Below are 20989 nucleotides of genomic sequence, written 5' to 3'. Positions count from 1 at the left end.
ATTTCCACATGTCCCTTTGAACACAGCACTTGCTTTTGATCGTCTCTTGGTGCTTAGTTTCAATGCCTCCTAGGCTAAGGCACAATTGTAATTAATTAGTACAGGGACAAGAATCAATCAAATCACTTTTGAAGCTAAATGGGAAGAAAAGATACCCAGATAAAAGAAGGCAGAGTTTGAGACCCACCTGTTTTCTCTACCCTGCCCTCTTTCCCTCTCTAGGTTCATGTTTTGAAGGGAAGGGGATTTGAGCAGCTGTTTTGAAGGGAAGCTGGGTTGAGCAGCTGAAGAGTGACAGTATCAGAGCTCCTGTGCCACAGGCAGGACTACCTGTGCCACACACCAGTTCTCTACCCACTCAGTTGTCCTCCTTTCTCCTAATTTAGTTTCGACAATGTGTATCTTCACCAAGTCACACTGCAAGTCTGTACACAAGGCTACAGTGTGCACAGAGGCAGAGAAACCTCTATGAGAAGCTCTGGAGTGGGCAAGGCAGCATGTGGAACTGGTAGGACCAATAACCCCATGAGGTTATTAGAAAATGCCTATTGCCATTTTCCAGATACCTAGGAAGGAAACAGGAGGCTGCATGTCTCCAAATTATGCATATTCAATTTCCTATGACTATATTCAATTCTGTAAAAATACAGATTTCTCAAGGGAGAAGAGGGAAAGTTTTTTCTTATTGTACCTCCTGAGCTTCTGCCAGGGATGCTCACGTCTAATTGCTACCTCGGCATTATTGCATAGCAGAAAGCGAGATAGGGATCTTCTCTCCAATCTTCCCTCCCATCGCCCACAAAGAAAAAAGAAGTCATGCATTTCCCAGCCATGGAAGAGCCAAATATGTGGCCCTACTGATATGTCGCCAAGTGATAGGCAAAGCTGGAGGACCATGACTGCTAACAAAAGTCTCTGTCAGTGTTAGGCCTCCAGCACTGTTTGTGGTTTGTTTGTTTGTGTGTTTCATTCCCCAGAATTTTGAAAGATGATCAAGATTTTCAAAATTCTCCATCCAATCACGTTTGAATGAAGACACTTCTACATACCAGTGCTGTTTCCTCACAGATCTGAGGAAAATCAGCTCTTACGCTAAGCACAACTTCAGACCAGTCACAGAAAGCAAAGCATTCATCTGCCCAGAAGAGGACTTTTCCATTTTGGCTGGGGATTGGTTGCAAACTAGATCCTGTGCCGATCAGATTCTGTAGCATCAATAGGCTTTTATAAGCAATCATTAACTATTATATGAAGGAAACAGAAAGAGGACACTAGACAGTGTCAAACTTGATAGATTTGTGCATTTTGAAGACAAAGGGATCAATGTACTTATCTGCAAGGCAGCCTGCACAGCCTTCTGTGTAGTTATTCCCACTTCCTGGCTAATAAACGCACTTGAAAGGCATCCTCGACGCAGGTCTGCTTCTCATGCACTAGCAGTTGAACAATGGTTAGCCTCAGTTCCTCTGCAATAATTTTCCTTTTGAAAGACCCATCAGCCAAATAACTCCCTGAACCACAAAACCAGCATGATCTTGATCAGACGGGCAGTGGTCACAGCTGCAAGAAAATACGCGTGTTTGTGTTCCTACTGTTCGGCTCCCGCTCTGTTTACAGGTAGACCCAATCCCCCACCCACAGTTCAAATAAAGCAAGAGCTAAGTGAGTTACCAGAGGTATCCTCCCAGCCATAAAACAGGTCTCCCTGTGATGAACTGCCCAGAATTAATACATCCCTGCAGCAGAAGCCTTTTGCTAACGCTCTTTGAACTATAATGGAACATCTGTTGACAATCTCCCGCAGGGGAACTTCTCCCCTCCCCTGTTTTAATCCTCTCTCCTTCAGAAGTACTTTTGCTCTGAAATTAGACACATCAGTTGCCACAGAACGGCTCTCGCAAGCATGAAAGTGTTTCCTTCACGCTGGTCTTTCCCCGGAGCTGCAAGGAGAGGGATGAGCAGCTAGGCCTCCTTGGTATTTTCTTCATAATCTCGCTGTTATATCCGAGTAACAGAAGCTCTCAATGCTAAATTATAGGTTCTGCTTGGCACAAGACAAGGCCCATGGTTTCTGGAGCATGCCTTCCAGCCAGACTGAGGGATTCATTTGATTCAGGCTGAGAAGGGTTTTGCTGGAGACCACTGCAAAATTAGCAGTTTTCCTTTCTGCTGACCCTGGCTATGCCATCTGATCGCCCAAAGGGATCAAGCCTGATCATTTCTTCCATTTCCTTACTGATGAGCTCGGGTGAAGGATAAGAGTTTTCACCTCCTTTTTTATTTAAAGGTCAGGGCTTTTAGGTGGAATTGTGCACAAGGTTATTTGTGGCTGGCTAGCAGAACCTCTTTTTTTTTTTTTTTTTTTTTCAAAAAGGGCTGAGAGAAGCACTGGGAAAACAGCTCCCTTTGTTTTGGAGTCTCACCTGGTGGCCCACACCGAGTGACAGAGAATTGTTCACTTGCATTCAAGCCATCCAAGCAGGCCTTCATGCCCTGACCATGATCTGCTAATGGCTGTTCACACATTCAGATCCGCTACAAGAGGCAGAGTCAAACTCTGGGAAGCAGCTGTTCCCTGAGGAGGGAAAACTAACTGATCTCAGATTAACCTTCAAAGCAAAAGCCACAGTTCATAGACTGAGATGAAGATCACAGGAGCAGCCTCTGCCTCTGTGTCCAGTCTCGGTCTGTGCTCAAGCCCCCACTCGATGACTACAGCTGCTGCTCTCAGACCAGCACCACCATTCTCTGCCTGCTCTTCAGAGCAGTCCTAACCAAGCTCTGCTGTGTCCCCTTTGCAGGATTCCTAAATCTGTGCCACATCCCCAGGTCCTTTGTATTGACTGAGAAGTACACATCAAAGCGAATGCCACAGATCTTCTGTCTCCGGCATTGTCCCATGTGCTAGAAGACAGCTTTCACCCTTAAATAGGCAGTTCTCTCCTCTCCCCATCCTCTAAGGCTTTTTGAAGTGCCATCCTTTCGTCTCTTCCCTTCTCATTCACGAGCCAGCAATAATAAATTAAATTATCTCAGAAGAAAATGTGGGAAAAAAATATTAAAACCATATTAAGAAATTTCACAAGGCCCTTATTTTTTTTTTTCTCCCCACTATTGCAATTTCTTCACATAAAACAAACCCGGCAACCCCTCCTTTATGGTGTTCATGGAAGTTTCTGTTCAGAGAATAAGATTTCTGAGCCTGTTTTGAGACACAGAAGTGGAAGGAATTTGCCAGCACCTGTCAAGTCAGTTATTCCATATTGGGGCTTGTCAGACAGGGTAAATCTGGGTAAATCTAAGATCAGTCCATGTCTGTACTGTTCCTGCTATGCACAGTCTCCCTAAATGGCACAATCGGTGAATCCCATTTAAAAAAGACCCAATCTAATCCAAAATTTGCAATATATTTTGGAAAAAAGCATTTGAAGGCATTAGTAGAGGCAGCACACAAAAATCTCTCAATTTGTTCTGGCTCAGCGAGTGGGAGGTCAGAAGACAGGATCATATATCCCACCCCATGAGAGGGGAGAGGGCTGAAGCAAAAGGCTGCAGCTGGGAATTCTCTGACCTTGGGGGAACCCCCCACACACTGCAAACAGGCAGCACAGCATCTCTCCCTCTGCAAGCCAGCAGGCAGTGCAAAAGGAGATCGATGCGCCAGGAATCAGGCCCTCCAGCAGTGTGTCACCTGGGGTGAGAGACGAGAATACACAGAGCTGTGCTGTAAATGTGCAGGGTATAGGTCTAAGCTAAAGAACATGAACAGTTTAGGTAGAGTTAGGGAGACTAAGCAGGTCTGTGGACTGTTATCAAAATGTCTTTCTCTTCCTTGAGTTGCCTCCCTTAGGCCTGCCCCACATCTGCTAGTTTCCAGTTCTGGTAAGTCCAAGAAACCAACCAAGCCCAGAAGAAGAGCTTGCCAGCTTAGGGAAGTCAATATTCTTCACATGCTTTGTTTGCTCCCTGTAGTAAAGAGGGCATCTTTCAATTAACATTAAAGGTCATGCAGATTTAGTTCAGGCAGGCTGTTAGACAGGTCACTGCTGAGGTCATTTGCTTTGGCATATTTCTATTCTCTTTTCCAGCATCACTCTCCCCCAGCTCACAAAACAGTGTGGAAATATCTTTACAATCTACAGCATCAGAACAAGGAATTGGCCTTCCCAGACTCCTTACCCCATATACCAGCCCTAAGAACAAATGACAGCCTGTGTCCAGACTCTCCAGCACTGCTGGTCCATTGTGGACTGCAATTCATGAAATTCTAATACAAAAACATCCTCATTCCCCTCCTGCTGAAACAGAGACATACCAAAAAGCATCCTCACAAGCTATCCAAGTTCAAATTAAAATAGGTGCCCGTGTGTCAAGACAGCTCCTGGGTGTTCCTGCTGTCACATTGGTCAGGTTTCTGATGCTGCTATGATATAAATATTTACTGCTAAGGCTAAGTGACAGATAAGTAGGCTCTTGTTAAACGAAGGGTACTGCATTGGCTTTTGTTTGGCAAAGATCTATATAGGAGCCCATACCTGGCAGATGCCTCGGAATAAAATGTTAAAGAGAAGAACTTAACCCCTTAATGGGACACGAAGGCTCCTCAGGAGTTGTCCCAACAACAACCTGACATGTTCCAATGGCACCTACAAAGCAGTTAATTGTAGCAGGTTTGCTGGTAAAGTCTGAATCAGCAGGATTTGTGAATTGGGAGAACAGAATACAGGGCAGTTTAATATGCCTTACAGCCTCCATTCACAAGAATCTTAAGCATCTTACTAAAGTAGGGCATGAATTTTTTCTTTTAAAGGAACATTAGCCCTTTGTTCCCGATTTCCTTTAATGCTAAGTGTTAATGCAAACACAAGGGGTTTTTATATCCTAAAAGCAAGGCAGAAATCCAAAAGGATAAGGAGGCTGCGAGATGAGCCTTCTTGAAGTGAGCAGTTTTCACCTTCCTAATCTGGCTGGCTGCGTGTCAGCACCAAAACAAAGATGGAGCCACATTAAAAAGGGGTATCTTGGCTCTGTCAGGGGAAGTGATAAGTATCATAATTGGCCCTCACATGCAGCTTTACATTACCCTGACACCAGACAGGGGGGGAGGATGAAAGAACAGGCAGGCACACACACATTAACTCTGTTGTTGGCATAGCAATAGTGCTCTCAGAGCAAAGTTTTAACTGCGGCCTAAGAGCTCCAAATCCTACTGCCTTCACACCTTTACATGCCTTTTACTCACCCCGAGCAGAAAAACTGGGCACAGCAAGTGTCTCTGATCAAATTATCAGTATGAACTCTGGCGTGGCCTGAGCAGTACACATAAATAGGTTCTGCAGGCTCTACTGTTTGCATTATTGTGGAAAACCTAGCTAGGCTCTTCACATCCTGAGGGCACAGGAACCAGCCACACTTCACTAATTACCTTCAGGCACTCTGTGGTGCTAGAAGCTTTATGGGAGCTGACGCCTTTGAGATTGAACCCTGAGGTAGAAATCCTCACCCAGAGATGGAGAAAAACACTCTGCCTCTCTCAACAAGTTCCTGCTTCTCTCTAAAAGAAATGAAGCAACCAACAGGTTAGGTCAAAAGTTCAGGAGTGAAGTTGCCGAGCCTAAGCCTCCACCACCTTTTGTGGTACCTCTGACCTCATGGAAAAACTGCTGTTTTCTTATTTAATATCATTTTATTTATTCTTTCAGGAATTCAAGCAGTGGCATAAGGTAGGAGGTCCCATGACACACAAACCTCATTCAGGCACTGGATTTCATATGCCTTTGACACCCAACCAACACTAAATGGTGCAGGATTAATCCATGAAGAAAGGCCAGCTCATTTCTGCTCAAAGCCACAGCCACAATGCCAAACCCTCCCAGTGCAGGGGCAGGTCTGTGTTGGAAAGGGACAACGGGACACCTGTCCTGACCATCAGATCTATAAACCAAGAGGAAGCTGGAATACCACATCCCAAAATGCCACTGACACAGCAACTATTCGTCACTCCAACAACCTCTGCCCTTCCGCACAGGCTCAGTGAGTGGTACCTCCTTCAAGAACAGGAGGATAGCACTAACAAGTCCTTAAGCTTAGCCTATTGGAACAACTATTGCTGGGGGTAGAGATGGTGAGAGAACATCTTTGACAGGATTTCTGCCAAATCCGTGCCACGCAGCAGCACATCTGCCTCCCCACCTAGCCCTGTCATCTCACTTGTGCCAGCACAATTTTTTTCCTGCAGCAACACTGTGAAACACACCACTTAAAATAATAATAATTTTAAAAAATAATAAATAAATAAAACCACAGTGATGCACTGGTTAGGCTCCCTGATCGGATTTACAGCACAACTTCAGTGGCAGAAGCTCACGAGGCAGTGCAGGAAAAAGCAGAGGAGTGGGCACATTTGATGCTGATATTGACAGCAAAGCCCCATCATAGCCTGACAGTAGGCAGGAGTGTGACACCATCAGGGAAGGCCTTAGGCTTTTCTAGAGATACAGGGAATCAATATGTAATTATATAGAACTGCAGTGAAGTTCTGTTATTGGAAACATCTCACCAAGCTGACACAATACCCTTTATTGAAGAAAATCTAATAATAATAGAGCTGTGCTGACCTCCACGCTCGGCGTACTTCCCTACTAACAAAGACAGACATTAATATGCCTGTGGACAAGAGTGAGAAAGATCAGAAGAGCAGACAAGGAATTAAGATACCCTTTAACTCCATTTCAGGCACGAAACTGCCCTGAGCCTTCAAACAATTAGTGTGACTGTCTGCCTTGTGTCCCTGCCTAATGCAGGGCAACGGTCCCTTAACCAGGTCAGAAAAGGCTTCAAGGGCTCTGGATGGGAAGCAGAAGGAAAATCCCTTATGTTATAGGCAATACAACGTTGGGGCTTGGTGATATTTATTTACTGTTTCGGAGAACACAGGGGATGAAAGATCCTTCTGTGTGCTGTGTGAGCAGTTCATGATGACAAAAAGTCGTGCTGTGGCCCATGTGGTGTCAGCACTAGCCTGAGGGAGATGAATGGGTGGCTGTGGTTTTCCTAATAAATAAATATATATATAGACACACACATCTGTGCCCAGGACACCTCAAAAGGACATTGCTGCTTTCCCCCTGAGGCCTGATGCATGTTCTCTGGATGCTGTTTCACTGTTACACGGGGCTCTATGGGAAAGCAGAGGCTGGGGACAGTGACAGGAACCTCCAGCTAAACCTGTGAGAGTTAGGCCATCTGGCAGCTATCCCAGGGCAGCTGGGGTTGGACAGAGAAGGATACAGTGAGACAGAGCCAGAAAGATCTAAGGGTCCTCAGCAAGGAAGCTCCGACGTCTCTTCTCTCCAGGGAGCAGGGCAGAGCCAAGCTAGCAGGGCTTAGAGGCACGAACAAATCTAGTTCCCAGCAGCAGAGCATGGTGAGAAAGGAAAGTGAAGGGGGGCTGGAGAGCTGGGAAAAAGTTAGCGTGTAGGCAATTCATATGAGCACCTCTTCTGGCTGCCATTTCAGCAAAACGTCAGATCCTGCCTAACTAGCAACCAGAAGAGCATCTGGAGTCACCCACTGCCCTGACAGAGGGTTTGGGAAGGAGGCAGCAACACTTGGGAGGATCAGGTGGCTCAGGGAAGCAGGGAGCTAACTCAGAGCCTGTCAGCTCGGTTCCAAGGACAGCCAGGAAGGGAACAGCAGGTACTCACTCACAACACCCACAGGGAATTAGCTGAAGGTGCTAACTCTCAGCACACAAATGCCTGTGTTGGTGACAGTCTGACATTTCATCCCCTTCACTAGCTGCCCCAGGACCAAACACATTGCCTGCACCTAGCCAGAGGTCCTCTCCAGGACAGGGCAGACACTTCATCCATCCCTGCTTCAAGCTTTGCCAGTTCAGGAAGACCTTCCCTCGCAAGGCTGACAAATCTACCACCTTCAGCATCAGCAAAAATAGTTCTGTGGAAATTAATTGTGCCCACAAGATAAACACTCTATCCAGGCAGGTACAAAGGACAGTATATGGAAAGACAGCGAACAAGAACAATATGATGAGAGCTCAGTCCCCTTCATCTCTCAGCTTGCCAGCGCAGGCCCTGTGAGAGCTAGCTGCTAGCTGTGAACAGCCAGCCAGTAGCACCCTCCTGTGACACACTCCTGCAGCTCCCGTTACTCTCCTTCAAACCCCAGAGCTCCACTTGCCCCTGCAGCAGTTTTCATGGCAAGCACAAATTTGCCACGTCAAAATCTGCCAAGCTTCTGCTGGGTGCTCCACGCTTCCATCCTGAGCTTTGCTACATGTAGAAAAGCAGTGTTCTGCCCATAGTGATCACTTTACAAAGAATTTAAGAGCATGCCTTCATCTGCCCTGGGAAAGCAAATTTCAAGCCCTGGCTGAGCAAGTATCCTCCTGCAGCAGGAGGTTTCCAGAACAGCAACCTGCTGCTTGGTGCAAAAGATACAGTCCAACTGTTGGCCCTACTCTCATTTCAACCCCTACCCCCAGCTGTCCTTTCCCTATTCTTCTCCCATCAAGTCTTTCTGTTTCTTCCTTTTTCAAAGGTCATCCACTTCTGCAACAATACCTACTTCACTGTGGCTGCAGCAGGAACTGTTGTATCAGAGTACACACAAATGTTTATTTTTTCCCCAGTTATACATGTTCTGAAGGCACGCCTCTTTAACTGCCCTCCATCATTCAACAATGGAAAGGGAAGGCTTCTTCTTGCTGTTTCAGCAAGCTTGTTAAGCAAGAAAGTTACCTGTAGAACACCTTGCACACTGGCTTTCTCAGTCACAGCCTGCTGCTAGTACTACAGCATTTAATAAAAATGCTTCTTCTGCAGGCAGCAGCAGCGTTTTCAGCCTGGCTACTATTTACAGTAAACTCTCCATAGATAAGTTTCAATACTCAGTTCTTCTCCACAGATCCCACTTGCAAACTAGCTCATCCCAACAGTAGGTCTGCCACAGGCCATCAAATGGTCCAGTGCTACATTTTGGATGGAAGGCATGACTGTAAAGCAGTGTACTTTGTAGTATCAACTTGGACTTCTCTTCATTTTACCAGTTGTAGACATCTGGTTCAGTAGTTCTTCCTGTAGTTGATCTGTGCAGCAAAGCAACCTGACTTCAAGCAGACCAAGAAAAAGGCCAAGGCTATACTAAATTCTGTATTTGATTTTCTGTCTCTGTTGCCAGGCAAAACCTTGCGAAACCTTACAAAACTATATCCACCCACAGCTCTCCCAAGGCAAGGGATGGATTCAAGGGTGCAGGCAAGCTGCATTTTGTCCTCCCACAGCTCTCCCAGAGCACAGCAGGGAGTCACAAATCACCAGCCCTGTGTATCCTTCTCTACTTCTCCTCAAGGGCTGTCTGTTCACTGCCATTCTCTGGTTTCATTGTCAGGAACAGAGATTCTCAACTAAAACATTGCAGTGCTTCCTACTGAGGGCTGGTTCTGGTAGACCATTTGGGCAGTAAGAAGTTGTGAAGCTCAGATTCAGATTTCAGACCACTGCCAGGAGCAGAACACGACAACACTCACTGACTTTAGGCTGCAGTTGCTCCAACTCTTTCTTCAAACAGTCATTATTTTGTAGCTTTTTGCTGCTTAAAGAAAGGGTGATAAGTTACAGGTTTTCTTTGAATACCTTCCCTGCACTAGCCCTGAATCTACAAAGCTCTTAGATCTGGGATGCAGATGAGATGAACAATCCCCACAGAGTTAGTGAAGCAATTGCTAGTTACGGCACTCACATTTCAACCCCTCTGTCCTCCTTGGCAAGGCCTCCACACTACTGTGAGTGCCAATCACAGAATGTCCTCTGTAACAGCAAATGGGAAAGGCAGGAGGTGTTCAGGTCCCAACCTAGCCCTTCAAGTGCTGGGACACAAGGAATAGGAATAGGATCAAGGAACACCCAGTAAGATGGTTTCAAAGTTGTCCCCTGACAGGCAGAGCACAGCACTAACACATGAATTCCCCTCTGCCACCATGCTGCATGCTCTGCAGACTGCAGAAGCCCTGTCCTCCTGTTCCAACTGGGACAGACAATATATTTGGATAGAAAAGTAGGCAAGATGCACATTAAGAATTCAAATATCTGAACTAATATCTGCACCTACAAAGACAACTTGGTGAGTTGACTAAATATTGTGAGTTAAAAGGGCTTCAGCAAAGGACTTCATGTGAGGACACCCAACTCGAAACCAAGGTTGGTCACGGACCTCTGGAAAATCACTTTAATTTTGTTTTCCACTGTCCATTTCCTCTCCTGAGAAGCAGATGTACTTCTCAGAGTTTCAGATCACTGAAGAAAAGGCAAAAGGAGAAATCACAAATTCAAAAAGCCCTTTCTGCCTTGTATATTGCATTGCGCTCTGCGTTGCGCTCACTTGTTTAGCACAGAGATGGAACTGCATTGTGCCAGGCTATACTCACAGGCTGCTGTTTCTTCAGTGGGATTTCAGCAACCTAGACAAGAAGTGATCTATGTAAGAGGTTTACAGATTTTGTAGCATTCCATACTGCTTCAGTTGCAGTGCCTTTACCTTCACTACCTTCTAGCTTATTATCTAGCTGCTGGAAGTCCTACTCCTGCTCAGTCAATTCACAGACTTAATTGATGATCTGAGGGGAAAGGCAGGAACAGATTTCGTATGAGAATAACTTAGCCCAGGAAAGAACACAGTAAGCTGGTTCAACTTCAGAAGCTAGAAATACAGGAAGAATAGATAAAAAAAAATCTAAACACAGATGCGATCCTTCCGTCCTCCTCTTACAGAGGGCATGGATACAATAATAAACAGCTCTTGGGATTCTAGAAGGTAAAGGGAACTCCAGAAAGAAGGAAATTTGTAAATCTGAAGCAGTTCTGTCCCAAAGAACTGGCAGGTCTGATGTCCTGACACTTCACAGAACTCAGGATTAACAGTGGGAAAAGGTTGCAGGAGAACTAACCATAAAGATTATGGCAAGCTGCTATAAAGGTTACAGTAAAAAGGTCCAAATCTGAGGCTTGGTCTCTGATGTGGGAAATGTGCTGACAGGTTGTAGGGAGCCGCTACGCTTTCAGACAGGGAAAGTTTAACGTGGAGGCTTTGTTATGTTTTAGTGATCACCGTTCACACACACAGGGACGGGGCGCTTTCAAACAGCGCACGATGAAAAAGCAGCGCACAATGCAGCGTGTTATAGCACGGGTGGGCACACGGTGCGACTGTGAGGAAAACTACCCGTGCCCAGAGGCAATGCCGCACACCGCTTAAAAATGGCGGGACCCCGCTGAGGCGGCAACCCCGCCGCCAGTAGGACACGGAGCCCCCGCCCCGCCCCGCGCGCGGAGCCCGCTGGGACATGGAGTCCGCTCCGGGTAACCCAGCGCGGCGGGGGATGGAGGCGCGCACTACAACTCCCATGGTGCTTTGAGGGGAGGGGCCGTCTCCTAGGAGACACGGCGCCGGGGGCTCCCCGGAGGGCGGCCAGAACTACCGTTCCCGTGATGCCCCGCGCGGCGGGCGGCATGGAGGGCCGCGTGGCGGAGCGGCTCCGCGGCGCGCTGGGCCCCTTCGGCTTCGAGGTGCACGCCTTCAAGGTCCTGACGTCACGCGGGGAGGAGGAGGGGGCGCCCGCCGTGACGTCATCGCCGGTGACGTCAGCGGGCGGCGGCTGGGCGACGGCAGGGGGCGCCGCCAGCCCGGGAGCCGGGAGGAGGAGGAGGAGGAGATGGGGGGGGGGGGGAGGAAGGGCAGGGGGCTGGGGGCGCTGAGGGAAGGGCCCGGCTGGGTCAGGGGCTGCCCGCCCGTAGAGGGCCGGGGGTTAAATTATGGGATTTGTGGCCGCGGGGGGCTGAAGTCCTGTCGGCAGGTTTAAAATTTAACCCGAAGGCGCAGCCGGCGCCGTGTCTGGGCGATAACCTCGGCCCCTCGTGTGCTCCGCGGCTGGGCTGCTCCTTCGTGAACACACAAAGCCCTCTTCGCCTCTTAGAAATCCTTCGAGCCTCTCGCACCGTTATGAAACCAAACAGCGCTTTGTTTCCTCAGCCAGCTGAGCCGGCTGTAAAAGGTCGCTGCTCCTGCCTCATCCTACTCACCCGTGGTGGTTGGGTTTTCAGGGTGACAGGTCGTCACCCCTCTGTGTCACTCGGCCATACAAGGTTGTGTTGTCAGCATTAATATAGCAGGAGAGAGACCTTCAATGAAAAAACGATAATCTATCTAGAATAAACACGACCTTCCCCTCCTCAGGGAAAGTCGTATTTACCACCTGAAATAATGGTATCTTCCGTGGTGCATTCGTTATCTGACACCAAGTAAAGGGGAGTGAGGCTCCGAGAGAAAGGAAATGTCCAAAACGTGGAGGAGAATTTAATACTGTTTTCCCAAAACATGGCCGCAGAATTACAGGCAGAACCCAGACCAAAAAAAAGGCTGCAGCTGCCAGAGGGAAAGCTTACGGCACTGGGCCTTTCTAGATTTAATTTTCTTGCAGCTTGCCCTGGTGTACTGGCTGCTGTAAAACGGGAAATTAGCAAACCTTAGATTCACATCTCTGTAATTTCTTTAGCAGCTCAATTGAGCGTCTTAAACAAGAGCTACAAAACTGATTACACTTTGGGCTGACGTAAGAATGCAGCTTTATGGTAAACTGAGTTTACTCCTGCTTACGTATGTGTAAGTCTGGCTGCTGCTGTCACCTCTAAAGTGACTTTCACATTCATTTCAGTGATACCTAGAGGTGACCAGTACTTCGTGCCTCCAGGCTAAATACTAGAGTTACACCAGGCACCCTTCTGAGTGTTAGACTTGGTCCTTAGGGCATCCCAGGAGAGTGGGAGTTATAACCCACACAAAGACTGATGTTATTGTGCAATACATTAGTGGTGGAGCGCGAGGCTTTCAGTCATTACCTCCGCGTGTTCGGCAGTTGCTGGTCGTGTCCCTGTCCTCCCGGTCGTGTCCTCCTGCTGCCCTGGCTCAACTCCTCATTTCTGGACTGCATTATATCCTGCCCTGGAAACCAGCTTCAGAATGTGGCTATGTCACAATCCATGCGCTACAGCTGATGTTCTGAGGGATTGTAGCACCGCTAGGAGCTTCACGTCCTTCATTTTCACACAGAAATGTTTCCTGCTGAAGCAGTGTATCAAGCAACTTGTCATATGAGCACAGAAGTACCAGTTTCTTCCTGGCTGAGACAGAAAATTTAAACAAAAAATAAGAAATAAACTCACAAAACGATAGACTTTTTCCAACCAGTGAGAGGCATCACAAGAATCAACTGATCAGCAAAACCAGAAGGCACAAAGTAGCGCAGGGACAGATTAGAGGATCTTACAATGACTTTACTTTCAGTCAGTGAACTCCAGCGAATGGCTCTGCACCAGGAATGACTGAGGAGTGAATGCTCTCTTGTAAAAGAGCATGGAACTGATAGAGGGAAGATTTCAGAGCATGCCACTTTCAGCTTTATGCTGTGTCAGTGACAGCTGGATGCCCCTCCTGTGACACAGCTAGTTGTGCCTTGCACCACCTCACTCCAGTACACTGCTTTTACGCAGAGAAAGACTTCAGATGCCTCAGCTCTTGAGGTGATTATAACCTGTAGTCCGTGCTTTATTTCCTGCATGGTCTCCTGCAGTTAAAAGCCCTTTGAGGTCTTCTGAATATTTGTCTATTCATCGAGGTCTGCTTTTCTGGCATAAAGGCTCTGTGAGTTTTTTGTTACAGGCAGGGAGAGATGTGTGCAGGGTTTTAATTCATAATGAACCTCCTTCTACTGGCACAACAGGCACTTGCTGTGAAAGTGAGTCATGTTCAATCAGATTGCTGAGGTTTCAGGTGACAGCGGGGCTGTGACCTGACTAACTCCTACTAAGAAGCAATACAAGGAGTAGGAAACTTGTCTAGGGAAGGATCCAAGGGAGAAGCAGAGAAAACAACTGTTAAAGCTTATCTGAGCCCAAACATCTGATTTGCATTGGCACGGCTGGCTGCTGGTACTTCCCTCTATGAGCAGAGCTGGAAAAAGGACAGTCTTGAGGAGATCACTCTTATCTCTCACATCAAGTACACCTTTCAGAAACTCTAAATCCCAGTATGCAAAGGAACCTGGTTTGAATGGAAGGCACTTGGCAGGCTGCCTATCTGGGTTGCAAATGAAGGTGGCGACACTTCTTTCTAGCATTTTAAATTCCTGCATGCCCACTAGCAAAAGTCCCTGTTTTAATGGAGATTTGTTTTTCTTTGCCAAAGGTTGGATGGTACAATGCTGTTCTCCAGCCAGCCTTTCATCTCCCCTACCCAGATGACACACTGGCCTTCGTTGTCCTCAGCACACCTTCGATGTTTGACAAAGCCCTTAAACCTTTTGTGAAGAAAGAACGGTTAAAAATAATCCGGGATCCCGTGGATCAGTGTGTTTCTCATCATTTGTCAGGTGTGAAGGAGGTAAGAGCCCAAAATATTGACTCTTTCTACTACTGCAGCATATAACCAAACAGGCGGATTGAGCAGTAGAAAGCCTTCCAGGTCCCTGCATTTCCTCCTTAGAAGGATGAAGCATTATTCATATTCTGTCTCTGCCATTACGTGTTGCTATGTAGAGCGCTTTACAGTCACGGTTTGAAAATCCAAGGCCACCAGCACGCTGATAAGATTCCAGTAGCAGGATGTGGAAATTTACAGGTGTCTCACGGTGCCTGATTTGCTAGGATGTAGCATTTCTGTAGCAGCAAGTCTTTTCCCATGAGTTTGGGCTGATGTTTTTGTCTTTTCACAGAAATTCCCTGACCAGAAGGTGGATATCATCTTTGATTATGAGATCCTGCCGAGCCGAAAGCCCAAGTTCCTGGCACAAACAGCTGCCCACGTTGCTGGTGCTGCATATTACTACCAGAGAAAGGATGTGAAGCTTGATCCTTGGGGGAGAAAGGTGAGGCAAAATCACAATCTGGGAAGAAAAAAAAAAAAAACACTCCAAATGGAATCACTGAATTGTACATTTTTTTACCCACTAGTTCTTCCTGCAGATAAAAAGAGGAAAATATCTTGATCTCTTTAGCCTTCTTAGGAGAATAAAGTTCAGTGTAAAAGACCTGTTGGTTGTACCATTATGAATAGAAAATATATACATATGTACTGTGGTTAATTTCTATTTTAGATTCAAAAAGAGACCTCTCTCCACATTACCGTATGGTGTGTGTGGGGGCATAGGAAAATGGGAATGCAGTGCCAAATGTTCAGGAAAGAGCTTTCCTTTCTTGCCTTTATACCACTCCAACAGGACACTGGGACTGTGAGAAATTGCATCAAAACTTGATGTTTGAACTCCAACTATTACTAGAGACCATGTGAAACATGCTAGGTCTTTCTTTTTTACTTCCAGAAGATCTATGGTGTGTGTATTCATCCCAAATACGGCGGTTGGTTTGCTATCCGAGGTCTCCTCCTGTTCCCAGATATTCAGGTCCCCTTCCTGCAACAGTCTGCCCCTGCGGACTGTGTGAGCACAGAGGAGAAGAGAACTGAATTGCTGGAGCAGTTCAATTTCCACTGGCAGGACGGCCGCTACAGGGACATAATTGAAGTGAAGGAAAGGTACTCGGAGGAGCAGAAGGCTTACTTTGCCACTCCCCCAGCAGAGAGATTCAGGCTGCTAGGGCTGACACGGCTCACAGAGTAAAACAGTTCCAGGAAGGGGCTGGGCACGAGCAGAGTGTAATCCCCAGCACCTGCTTTTCCGTGGTGCTGAGGAGGAAGGTGTGCTGATACAGAGTGCAAATTCAAGTATTGCAAACGGTGTCTCAGTCCAAACCTCAGCTTCTCAGAGTTTAGAGGGAGCACTGCATTGTAGCTCTGAAGGTCTTGAGGAAGGTGGAAACGGTCTGTTCCCTGCTGCTGAGTTGGTAGGTATTTTGGGGACTTTGGTTAAGATACCCACTAGTCGTTGGGCAAAGTTCAGAAACCCTGGCAGTTGGGAAACTCATGGTGCTCATTAGAAGAGTTTTTCTCAAGAATTTTCTTTCCTAATATTTTGGTTTTATTCTGTATAAGAGTGAAAAAGTTAATTTTATTCATTGTGTTTTGAAATAATTTCTTTTGGTCTGAACTCAGTGCAGATATTTTAGATGTATCCAGGATTTTTTTACCCTGTCATAACTTTCCCTAGAGAATACATGTTCAGTCCTCAGAAAAAAAATCTACATTCCTTCACTTGTAATGAACCTGGCTTAATTTAGTTAAATTAGTTTAATTTTAATTTTTCTGAATTCCTTAACCTGGAAAGAAAATTCTCCAGAAATAGTTTCATTGAGTGGCATGGTCCTGTGCATGAAGCAGAAGTGAGCAAACATAGCCAACAGCAGCCTCCTTTTTCACAGTAGTTATGAAAGGGAAAGGGACAGTGTAAAGGTCGTAGCTTGGGTCTGATACATTTCCTCTTCATTCAGGGTCAGCTTCTCAGAACAAGGTGGAGCCTTTAGGTCAATTTTGAAGCACTTACCATACAGCAGCCTACTAAAATCCTGGAAAAGATACTGAATAATGGCTATGAGTGCAATTTTTACTCACATTAAGATAACTAGCTGAAAAAGTCAGTTCTCATGACCTTTTCCTAAGGTAGATGAGTCTTGAATTTAACATATTTTCCAGTGCTATGCCAGCAACATCACAGTTTTAAAACTCTAGTTTCCTGTTGTAGTTTCTATATGAAGGAGATCATAAACTTGCACACATCTGAAAGCCGCTACACAAAGCATTGTTGCACTCAGAGACAAGCAGATAAAAAGGGGGGAAATATTAATGACTTTCACATTTTGTACACATATATTGCTGGTTAATACAGCTTCAGAGGGAACCATCTTCTTCAGATGACTGTTCTCTTAAATTTGTTCACAGTAGCAGGGGAGTTTGGGAATTAACCTTTTAGGATGCACTTTGAGGCTCACACCTCATTAAAATAATACATTATAATAAATTAAAAGAATGTTTTATGGAAGTTCTGTTACTTGACTGTAGTGCAATGTTGCAAACTGCTAAGCACTTTTTTCCCTTTCCCTGATAATTATAGAGAACTACTCACTTTGCAGAACTGAGCCTTTCTGTGTTGTAGTTCTTCATCCCTTTTGGAGACCCAAACACTAAAGTTGCCCTACTAGTAAATTGCTGCTTGATAACAATATTCCAGAGTATATACTAAATCAGCAAAATCAAGATTCAGCATAATAAGTTTGCTTTTCTCTAAACAAAGTAGTGAGCATGTGATCACCAACTGTTCAGTGTATTTGCTGCTACAAAAATATGCTTGTTACTTCCCATGCTTTGTTCACCGCAACTGGCTAAGGCATGCAGCTGCCTTACTGTGTGATAGTGGTACTGTGATTTTTAAGTCAGCCAAAATAATTGTTTAAATTACTGTTTAAAATAATAAAATTGTTTAAATTCTGTTCATTATAGAATTACTTCTGGTTGAAGTGTTGATTAACCTTCCAGAACTTCAAAGAATCATTACAAAGTACTGATTCTCTTAGAATGATAAATACAAAATAGAATTGGATTTCTTCTTTTTACATGACGATTTAAAGTAAAATTGGTGGTTGATTTCTTACAAATACTCAATATTTTGTTTTAGTTCACACCTTAAACATTACCATAGTCATTTCATTACAATTTTTGTAATTTATTTCTCTTCATATGATATTTTGGTTAATAAAATGTACAATAAATTTGTAAGTAATCCTGAGAACTGAGTATTTTTATTTAAGCTAGGCAATGATTAACTTGTGGAGAGCGGATGTTAAAGTGAAAATTGATCACCATGTTTTTAACATACTGAAAGTATTGATCTACCTAGGACACACAAAAGCCAGCATCTGAAAACAAAAGAAAAACTTTGTGATCTTAGCAGAAGCTTGTAAACTATTAAGGCAGGATAAAGGATAAAGCGCCTGGGATACCGAAACATAAAACATACAATGTAGTAGGAACTAAGTCTAAAGATGTTTATCTTCAGTAGGTCATTTGAGCAAGATTATTTAACAACAAGCACATGACGAGGCACTTTGATTTTCTTCCTCTATTCTAGCAGTAACAAAAGTTCAAGGTGTCCAGCAATACATAACTCATGCTTCAGGGGTTTTCTCTCAGTAACTTCAAAGTAATACCTGCAATTACTGAAATTCTTATTTGTTAAACCACATGAACACTGACTCAGATAAAGGCAAATCTGTGTTCTTTGTGCTCCTAGCAGTACAGTTATGTCAGAGTTGGTATATATATAGCATACATGTATATACTTTCTTTTAGTCAGGTCACTAATCGCCACAGCTGCAGCTAGTAGTTTGCTTTCCTTACTGGTCTTTGTCTTATAAAAGTAGAGTTTGAGAACCTGTTTAACTTCTCATTTCTTGAGACAAGACCAGACATGGTCAGAATGGATCATTCTTGGATCCTGAGGCATCATGAAGACATCCTTATCTTAGGCAATTGCAAGTATAGAAGTAATTGCAAATCTTTGGGTAGATTAGTAGTTTGGCTACTATATTTTACATTTTATAGACATTTTCACTAAATCCTAGTTCTTAAACATTTATTATGTACTATTTTTTTCCTCAATATAACTGGTAGGGTGAGTATGCAAGAGTTGAGTAGTAAGGAAAATTAGAAACCATTTCAATTTGAATTGCGTTTTAGCAAGACATTCCATATATTTCAAGCTCATAAAAGATTTTCTGGGGAAATAACAGTTCTGTGATGTTTTCATACCTCTAACACTTATCATTTAACCCTTCCTTCTGTGACACTTTCCTTTTTACTTCTTAAAAAAGAACTGAGATTCATATTAAGATTAAAGATGGGACAGAAAATACTGATCAGGTGCAAAGTACTATCTAATCTGGTGACAAGCAACCATTGTGATTATTGTTCAGAAAGGGAAAAACCCTTGAGGGCCTGTTTTTTTTTTTTTTTTTTTCCTACCAGTTACACCAATTACTCATCTTTGATCTCACTGGTGCAAGAACACATGTGTTTGACTGGGGTATGAACTTCCTTATGTTGCTTTATTTTCTTCTGTGAACAGGATGGGTCTTCCTCTAAATTATGGAGACCATGGATGGTTTGCTGTTTTGCAGTGCTAGTGTGTCAGACAAAAATAGCCTGAAAAAATACACAAGTACCATTCACTGACATATCCACAATTACATTTCTCATTTTATTTATTTTGTGGATGCTCATAGATAATTCATTGAGCAAAATTTTATTCTTAATAACTGAAGGTATTTATTTTCCCAAAATACTTCCTAAAAAAATTCTAATTCTCTTTCAAAATTTCTTTAAGTCTCTAAAGCTTCTAGAAATCATGCACCTCTAAACTAAGTTACCCTGTGTTTTTTTCTCATGCAAAACAAAGCATCAGATGGGCAACTTCCTGTAGCTAAATTAAAACTGGAGTGGGAGTAGGATGTCTGGGTTGAAAAGTACCTCACACAACCTTAAATTCATGCTGAAATGTTAGTTTGCTTTTTTTCATGAAAAGTAATTTCTTTTAGAAAAAATAGTTTAAATTCTCATTGCATGTCATAACATTTTTTCCAGTATTGTTACGACTAGTCTGAATCATTCCCTGTTACTTTAAACTTTTTAACAAGCTCTTCTAAAAAAATCAAAAATTACTGGAATAAAAGTGAAATTCACCCTGTATTTGTGAAAAGTGAATTTGATTAAGTTTTACCTTTAAATTACATTAATTTTTATTAATTGTAGATCAAAGACTCTTCTTTCTCCTGACAAAGGACGTAAATCTTATTTGTCAGTGCATATACTTCAAACATACGTTGCTATAGAATACAGAACATGATCCTAATGGAATATCAGTTTCAGAGGGCAGTACAGATGTATTATTAAAGAAAGACTTCGTATAGATACATGGTCAAGTGGTATCTTGCACAGAACCATTATGAACTCAATCACATGTCCCATGATATATTTAATGACTTAAGTTTCAGGTAAAAGAGCCAAGTTTCACATTGAAGCCCAAACCCATCACTAGGTGTGGTGAGAGGAGCTTACCACAGGCACTCCGCTTGTGAGGAAACAAAGCAAACAATTCACAGTGTGATGGCAACCTGCTTTCCTGCAGCCACCCGAGTGCACAGCACAGATCAGCTGTATGATTACAGAGACCTTCCACTTGCACAGACTTTGGCCTGTAAAGTGCTGATTCTACATAGACTATGAACATATTTTTCAGTATTTATCAATACATTTATCTACAGCCCCTGGTTGTTCGCATTATAAAACTGTGTTAGTTCATATTTTGATTGTATTAAAAGTGTTTTATACGTTTTTATTATGTTCTTCACTAGCACTTACCCATTAGTGTCTGTAATATCATACTCATATTTTGTGAGGTGTTTAAATTATGTCTATATTAGAGGAGAAGACACTGACTAGTGACCTGAGAGATAAACACAGACTTGACCACCAAAGCAAATTCAGTTCTAACTGTACTTTAAAGGGAAAAATCTATGTTTTATCTTATAATATTAAAAGTAGAAGCTAATGTACTCATGATTAAAAACAGGTATTTTTTTTGATTTCCTAGCGCAGTGTGTATTAGGTGCTATTAATTTGGATCCAAAAAAGACCATGACAGCTTTAGCACAGTTTCTGAACTGATGTCTAAATGTACTGTATTCCTACTGGTACTGGTTAGATAGCGGCAGTGAACTGCAGCCACTTCATTTTTCCCTTTGCAAAGAAGAACCAAGAAAGTTTGTTTTAACTCCTCTGTAGCTTATCTGTCGATTGAGATACTTCAGGATATGTATTTATACAGACTGTGATATAATACTGAACATCAGACTTGCTGAACACCTTATAGAGAACATTTTTCTAATTACTACTATGATAAAACCCAAGTATTTTAACAGAATCTTTACAAAACTGTTGTTTTGGTGTATATTACTAAATGGTACAATCTTGG

General features: G+C 43.9%; 1 protein-coding gene across 1 annotated transcript; it reads left to right on the top strand.

Annotated features, from left to right (window-relative positions):
* The first annotated feature begins 11528 nt into the window (after window positions 1-11528).
* MMACHC (metabolism of cobalamin associated C) lies at window positions 11529-17636 on the top strand. The gene is made up of 4 exons (XM_032192664.1): window positions 11529-11600; window positions 14260-14454; window positions 14786-14938; window positions 15392-17636. Exons 1-4 carry the CDS (start codon window positions 11529-11531, stop codon window positions 15686-15688), a joined length of 717 nt encoding a protein of 238 aa, XP_032048555.1. The 3' UTR covers window positions 15689-17636.
* Window positions 17637-20989: the final 3353 nt, after the last annotated feature.

Source organism: Aythya fuligula, chromosome 8 (genome assembly GCF_009819795.1).
Source record: "Aythya fuligula isolate bAytFul2 chromosome 8, bAytFul2.pri, whole genome shotgun sequence".
Taxonomy (NCBI): domain Eukaryota; kingdom Metazoa; phylum Chordata; class Aves; order Anseriformes; family Anatidae; genus Aythya; species Aythya fuligula.
This window is presented reverse-complemented; position numbering and strand designations above follow the sequence as displayed.